The sequence below is a fragment of the Dendroctonus ponderosae genome, unplaced genomic scaffold (assembly GCF_020466585.1).
Source record: "Dendroctonus ponderosae isolate FM_Combo_2020 unplaced genomic scaffold, Dpon_F_20191213v2 Dpon_F_20191213_10, whole genome shotgun sequence".
NCBI classification, from domain to species: Eukaryota; Metazoa; Arthropoda; class Insecta; order Coleoptera; family Curculionidae; genus Dendroctonus; species Dendroctonus ponderosae.
In genome coordinates, this window is record NW_026017111.1 from 1634742 (window position 1) to 1641754 (window position 7013).

Here is a 7013-nt window from a genome sequence, read left to right on the forward strand (position 1 = left end):
TCCCAGAAACTGACCCCTTGGAAGCACCAGCTTGTGCAACCCCCAAAACGCCTGTGCTACGTGAAGACAACAGTGAAAACTCCCCCGAGGCCCAAGTGGGAACCAATCCACAACAAGCGGACACCATCAACAGTATTCCGAAAATCAAAGTAGTCGATATAAACAAGCTTCTAGCTCCCAAAGAGGATACAGAGGACAGTCCCACAGTAAAGGGCAGAAAGTCGGTCACTTTCGACAGTTCAGTAGAGGTCCTGACCAGTTCAGATGAGGACACTCCGAAAAAGAACCCCAAAGAGAAGGACTTGAGCCCGTTGAAGAGTGTCCTGAGGAAGACCGCCTCAAGCCTGGTGATTGATTTGAGTGATTCAGGTGCGTAACATTTGCATTGTTATTCTGCACTGAGCATGTTTCTTTAATTAATCAGACTCGAAGGAGAATAATGAAAACTTGAAGAACACAAGAAAAACCCATGTGAAGCAACCGGTTGCGGACAAATCTTCAGAAGAATCCGACTCCGACCACTATTCCAGAAGCAAACGCCAGAGGCGCCAAGTAAAACACATGAAAAGTAAATTCACAGAGTTAATCGAGCGCAGAAGGACCAGAATAACTCAAGGTGGCGGTTCTTAGCTCGGGCTGGTCAGAGTTTTAAAAACGAACTCTGTTTCAGATAATTTGTCCGATGAAGAGAGCACTAAAGACAGGAAAACGCCCCTCAAGGAGAAGAGCGCCAAGAAGCGCAAAAGACGGGAGGAAAACGAATCGGATGGATCATCAGACGAAATTAACCAGCCGGACACGATGACCGCTCTGCCAGACCCCAAAATCCACTGGAAACTTTATATTCCGCTTCCAAAGTTCGCTTGTGAAGAGCTGCCCGCACTGTACACAAAGCGCAAGGAAGTTTTCCAGGCGGCGAAAAAGTAAGAAGGTTCTTAAGCGCTCCGCGCTTTGCCTAATGAATGCTCACTTTTAAGTGCCCGGCAGGAAACAGGGAACAGGAAACTCAAGCTGACGTTGAAACTCAACAAGACTCATGGGGCAAAAGGCGAAGCCTCAGACCAAACCACGACAGTGAACCAAGAGAGTGAGGCTTATACAGGGGTAAGTTTAAAATTGGAATTGCTGCTTGAAATCAAATTGTTTTGTCTAAAAAATATGCCAGGAAACCCGCTAGCGCGCATTATCGGCTCTCGTATTTCTTAACACCTCCAGAGGAATGAGATCAATTTTGAAAGTATTCGGAGAGTTTCTACAGCAGCATTTTTCCAGGACAAACCGGAACGAGCGAGCGCTATCGAGGCCAGTGCGGAAGCGAATGAGGCACAAACAACTAGCGCCAATGAAAATCCAGACGTGGATTCAACCTGCACCGAACAAAAGGTGTTTAGGCGAAAAATCTGAAGTAAATTTTGCTAAAGCGCGTGTTGTTTTGCAGTCCTTGATCGGGCAGTCGGACAGCGAGGATGACGTCGTGCCGCAAACACCAGACGAGGTAAAAGTCCCTGTAGGAAATCCACGCCAGTTTCTACAGACGCAATTTTCAGCATCCAAGCCAAGAAGCTGCTGAAGAATCCCAAATAGGCGCCGACACGTCGAAAGTGGCAAGCAGCGACAGCGACGAAGACTTTGCTAAACTGTCGAAGAAATTCGACTTAAAGTTCAACAAAAAAGTGACGAAAAAGCTGAAGAAGGTTCTCTTCTCGGACTCAGAGTCGGGGAGCGATCACGCAGAGAACAAGTCGGAGGCCAGCGACTCTGAGCATGAGCCTGACGAAGAGTCAGAATCGGAGAGCACAAGGTTGGTGTTTGCACACTCGCAGAGTGTTTTTCTAGTGGATCTGCATTTGTAGCAAACAGGCGGCCAGGGCCCGGATAAAGAAGCGGGGAAGGGACAGCAGCAGCGACGATGACGACAAATCCACCCGAAAACAGATTCGAAAGGTCAGTAGGGCGACTAAGGCAGATAGTGACATTTATTCCGTATTAATGATTTTTTAGATGATTGATCGGGACGAGCTGTCCGAAACCACAAGAGCAGCCGAGGAAAAGGAGAAGCAGCGCAAAGCGCGAATAGCTGAGAAGCAACGGAAAGTACGTGCGGCCCGAACGGGAGTGAGCGACGGCTAAACTAAACTAAACTAAACTTGCCAATGTGTTGCAGTACAACCAGTTTCACGAAACGAAGACGGACGCCACTGTCGATAAAGTGATTCTGGACTTCGACGAAGACAGCGAGAAGTCGCTGCTGAATGTGCACGAGAGCCTGGTGGAGCAGCTCAAGCCGCATCAGGTGCAGGGCATAAAATTCATGTGGGATGCCTGTTTCGAATCGCTGGAGCGGGCTCGGAAGGGGAAAGGATCCGGGTGCATTCTGGCCCATTGCATGGGGCTGGGCAAAACGCTGCAGGTAATCCTTGGAACACTGGACCGAAACAAGAGCACCTTTGAATTCTGCAGGTGATCACCCTCGTGCACACCCTGCTGACCCATCAGGACAAGACCAAAGTGAAGAAAGTGATGGTGGTGTCTCCAGTCAACACGGTACTGAACTGGATCAGCGAGTTCAAAAGGTGGATCCCGGACAACGACGAGTTTGAGGTGAGCTTGTCTGTGTCTTAACTTTGTCTGTATGGGAAAGTTTTCAATGGAACCCGATAAACTCCCAGTTGTTGGCAGGTGTACGAACTGGTAACCTGTCGAACGTCCGCAATCAACCAGGAGAGAAGCTACACGGTGAAATACTGGCACGAGAACGGCGGTGTGCTGATCATCGGCTACAACATGTTCCGGAACCTGAGCAATCCGGACAATAAGTCCATTTCGAAGAAGCTGAGATCCGTGTTCCAGACGGGGCTAGTGGATCCAGGTAATCCAGCAACTCCCTGCAGGACAACATCCACGATCTTCCTTTGTAGGTCCGGATCTGGTGGTGTGCGACGAAGGTCATCTGTTGAAGAACGAGAAAACGAACCTCAGCATCGCAATGAACCGGATCAAGACCGCGCGCCGGATCGTGCTGACCGGCACACCGTTGCAAAACAATCTGAGAGAGTACTGGTGCATGGTTCAGTTCATCAAGCCGAACTTGTTGGGCACTTACAAAGAGTATATGAATCGGTTTGTGAACCCGATCACGAACGGCCAATACACCGATTCGACGCAGCACGATATCATGGTGATGCGAAGGCGCTCGCACGTTCTGCACAAACTTTTGGACGGCGTGGTTCAGCGCCAGGACTACGCCGTTCTGGAACCGTATTTGCCTCCCAAGCACGAATACGTGCTGTTCTTGAAACTGTCCGATCTGCAAACGAAACTGTACAGGCACTACATGGACCACTTTGCCAGGCGCGGCGACGGTTCCAATCGGACTTCATTCCTTTTCACCGATTTCCAGGAGTTGCAGCGCATCTGCACCCATCCCAGGGTGCTGCTGGACAAGAGCATGGAAGACAGAGACAAGAAAGCCGTAAGGAATTTGAGTGGGGGCCAGAGTCGCGGGTCTGATTGGTGGGATTTCCGTCCTTTTCAGATTGTTGATGATGAAAGCGAGTCGGAAGGATCGCTGAAGGATTTCATTGACGACAGCGATGGCAAAACGAGCTCAGACGGGACCACGGACTCGGACGATTCATGTTCGGATGCATCTATTAGATCAAGCGGCAGCATTCAGAGGAAAAAGAAGAAGAAGCGGAAAGGAAAGTCTGCGCCCACAAGGTACGCAACTAATGCAAACTGGGACGTGGACGCGGATTAAGTTTGTCGACTGTGTTCTTCGGATAAGTGGAATTCTTCATGTGTTTGGCAGGAATAAATTCACACATTTTTGTTGTCACAAGTTTGAATCATCGTGCGTTTTATGCACACAGCATAAAAAGCACGATGATTCAAACTTGTGACAACAAAAATGTGTGAATTTATTCCTGCCAAACACATCAAGAATTCCACTTATCCGAAGAACACAGTCGACAAACTTAATCCTCTTACAAGTTCCAGTTACGAATCGGTTTGTATTAGTGCAATCCACGCGATCGCTTGATCTTGGGCACCGTGTCTTTAATTGTCCAGAAAAAATGCGCCCGCACAACCGGCGATTTAACGCTTATAGGCCTACCAGTTACATTCGCGAGTTCAACTGCCGGTGGTGGCGCTGCGAAACGTCAAATTACTCGTTGTCGAGTGACCTGTCAGACGCGTTTATTTATTGGAGTTTATGACATTTATACCATAAAACAATATTTACAAGCTTTTCGAACTGTTTCCATTTCCTTAAAAGCTGGCAAAAGTTGATCAGAACAAAGCAAAACAAGTCACAATCAGATGTAAACCCCAATGTCCACAAAAGAAGTGTCAAATTTCTACTTAAATTGTAGTTATAATTTTAGCCCCCGGGGGGCGTATGGACTTTTGAACTGGCGAATTGCGTTGTCGAAAAAGGGCCTACTATACGAGTAATCGCGGGCACATCCGGAAACTCAGACAGAAACTGTTTTCAGTAAAAGTCCGAAAACTCGCCAGTCGTGCATGCGAAACGTCAGGAAGTTCTGTCCCAGGACGGACTAAAAATCTGAAAAACCACAGTGCGCTCTCCGACCATCGCAATGAAAACTGGTTGCTGACGTTTTGCCAGCACGACTGGCGTCCCTCTTCAGAGGTGTGTTTTGCAATTCCTATTTTAACTCGCTTAAACAGGGCGACTCGGCTAACGCGTGCGCAAGCTGCCCAGAACCACAGCGATGATGAACTGGTGTTAATTGAGGAAGAGTCCGGGCCGAGGCAATGGTGGGAAGAGTACGTGAACAAGACCGAACTGGACAACATCGAATATGGAAGCAAGATTTTCATGCTGTTGCAGATTTTGAAGGAATGCGAAGAAATCGGCGACAAAGTGTAAGACTTCAGCCGGTTTCAGTCGGCGTTAGTGTAGCCAGCAACTGCTTTCCTGTGTAGATTGGTGTTCTCGCAGTCGCTCTACGCGCTCAACAGTATTCAGTACTTTTTGGAGCGGATCGACGAGGCCACCCAAAACGGGCAAACTGAGAAGGTGAGCGGCTACTCGGGCAGCTGGTCTATAGGGCTGGACTACTTCCGATTGGACGGCTCATCGAGCTGTGATAACAGGGCGAGCTGGTGCGACCACTTCAACAATCCCCAAAACACCAGAGCCAGGTGGGAACATAATTAACACTCTCGGGCAAACCGTTTCTGGAACCGTTCCCGTTTTAAGGCTGTTCCTCATATCGACCAAGGCGGGCGGTCTGGGCATTAACCTGGTAGCTGCTAATCGAGTCATCATTTTCGATGTCTCCTGGAACCCGTCGCACGACATTCAGAGCATCTACAGAGTGTATCGCTTCGGTCAGACCAAGCCGACGTACATCTACAGATTCGTCACTTATGTGAGTTGGCCACTTGTTGCTTGTGCTTAACACTTTTTTTTTAATGTTGGTACATAGAAAGTACTTATGGCAAACTTTACACTGATATATTTCTTTTGCAAAAAAGTCCATAATAATTTGAAGGCGAATTTAAATTCAAGTCAGATGTTTTCCGACAAAAACGCCGAATCCGTATCGTCGGTGGCCTATGCCGATTGTGACGTAGCAGGTCATATCAACAACAGCAACAACAAAGCATCTCGTGTTTATTTTGCTGTTTTCGCAGCTTTGTTTTATTATTTAAGTTACTGTGATTATCATTATTTTATTGATTATTATTATCTTGCATAATGGAACATAGTGACATGTATGGATCACAGAATAAGTGGTGTTTTGTGCCAGGAAGCAAGAATACCTCAATAAGTGCACCAAACAAACTCTTTCTAATCGTTCCTCATGATTATGCACGTGAAGTTTTATGGTTCAAAGCAGCTAGACGTGACGTTCCTATATTAAAGTCAATGTTTTTTTGTTTGCGAGGATCATTTTAATGAAAGTACGAACAATGTTAAATGATGAGGCAGACAGAATGCCTCCGATCGTACTTTGTGTTCTGAGCAAATTCTACCTTGTACAGTGCACAAAAAACCCTCGCGTTTCAATTTCACATATCCGATATCACCATACTGTTCTCGTGATGCCCAAAATACACATTTAAGAGTTCATTTTCCTTTTAAAGCAGCCATGTGTATAGGTTAGGTTACGTTGAATAAGTGAAATTCTATATATTATTTACCTAATTTAAACCAATACAGACAGATTAGTATATTAAGGAGAGCGTAACTAATAATGAATTTACGGATTTTTACTTACGCTGCTGCTTTCACACTCTTAAATCTGGCTGAATTAAAGCGTTCGTAGTTTTTTAAAAATTCGCCAAGCATAAAAATATGTACACATGGTAAATTGTTTGTTGACGCTTTGAGGTATCCTTCTGAAGCCATTTTTAAGTTTAACACACACTAAATTATTTAAATCCCCAAAATAATTAATGAAACACAACTAAACACTATGCACAGAACGTAAACAATCCGCCATTTATATGACCAGAGACGTCACAACCCATACGATTGCGTTTTAGAGATTCATGAATATTTTGAATTTTAGCTGAATTTGTTTATTAAATATTTAACAAAATAGCAATAGATAGATAGTATGAACTTATTTAATCTTTCATATACAGGGTGATTCAAAATTGGCGTCATTCCTTTTAAGGGGTGATAGAGGCTCTCTTGGGGAGTACGAGAAAAATATCGAAAATATTTTTTTCGAAAATTTCTAGAAGGTACTAACAGTTGAAGATCGAATTTCAACTTTGCTATTAAGCATTATTTTGAAATGGTTCCATGCTTAATTGGTAGCATATTGGAATAATTAAGCATTCAAAACGAAAAATTACGATCTTTGCTTCAAATTACGAAAATTTTTGATATCAAAAAAGTTCTCTTCTACAATTTTTTGATGAAAAGTCCAAGCGGCAATGATGTTTTTTGTCATTAACAGATAGTTACAGGTGGATAGCCCTTGTCAATAATAACAATAATTTGTCAAACTGTGACTTACTTTGAATTT

The 7013-nt window shown here is 45.1% G+C and overlaps 1 protein-coding gene across 1 annotated transcript in view; it reads left to right on the forward strand.

Annotated features, from left to right (window-relative positions):
- Window positions 1-7013, forward strand: part of LOC109542623 (transcriptional regulator ATRX homolog) — a gene marked incomplete in the record, with an annotated part of 9756 nt that overhangs the window by 883 nt on the left and 1860 nt on the right. The window contains 17 exon segments of the mRNA XM_019911915.2: window positions 1-369; window positions 425-616; window positions 671-923; window positions 978-1104; window positions 1273-1383; window positions 1439-1495; window positions 1548-1801; window positions 1854-1944; window positions 2002-2094; window positions 2165-2410; window positions 2461-2601; window positions 2680-2869; window positions 2919-3472; window positions 3536-3720; window positions 4696-4893; window positions 4954-5172; window positions 5231-5402. Coding sequence (XP_019767474.2) covers window positions 1-369; window positions 425-616; window positions 671-923; window positions 978-1104; window positions 1273-1383; window positions 1439-1495; window positions 1548-1801; window positions 1854-1944; window positions 2002-2094; window positions 2165-2410; window positions 2461-2601; window positions 2680-2869; window positions 2919-3472; window positions 3536-3720; window positions 4696-4893; window positions 4954-5172; window positions 5231-5402 — 3452 coding nt within the window.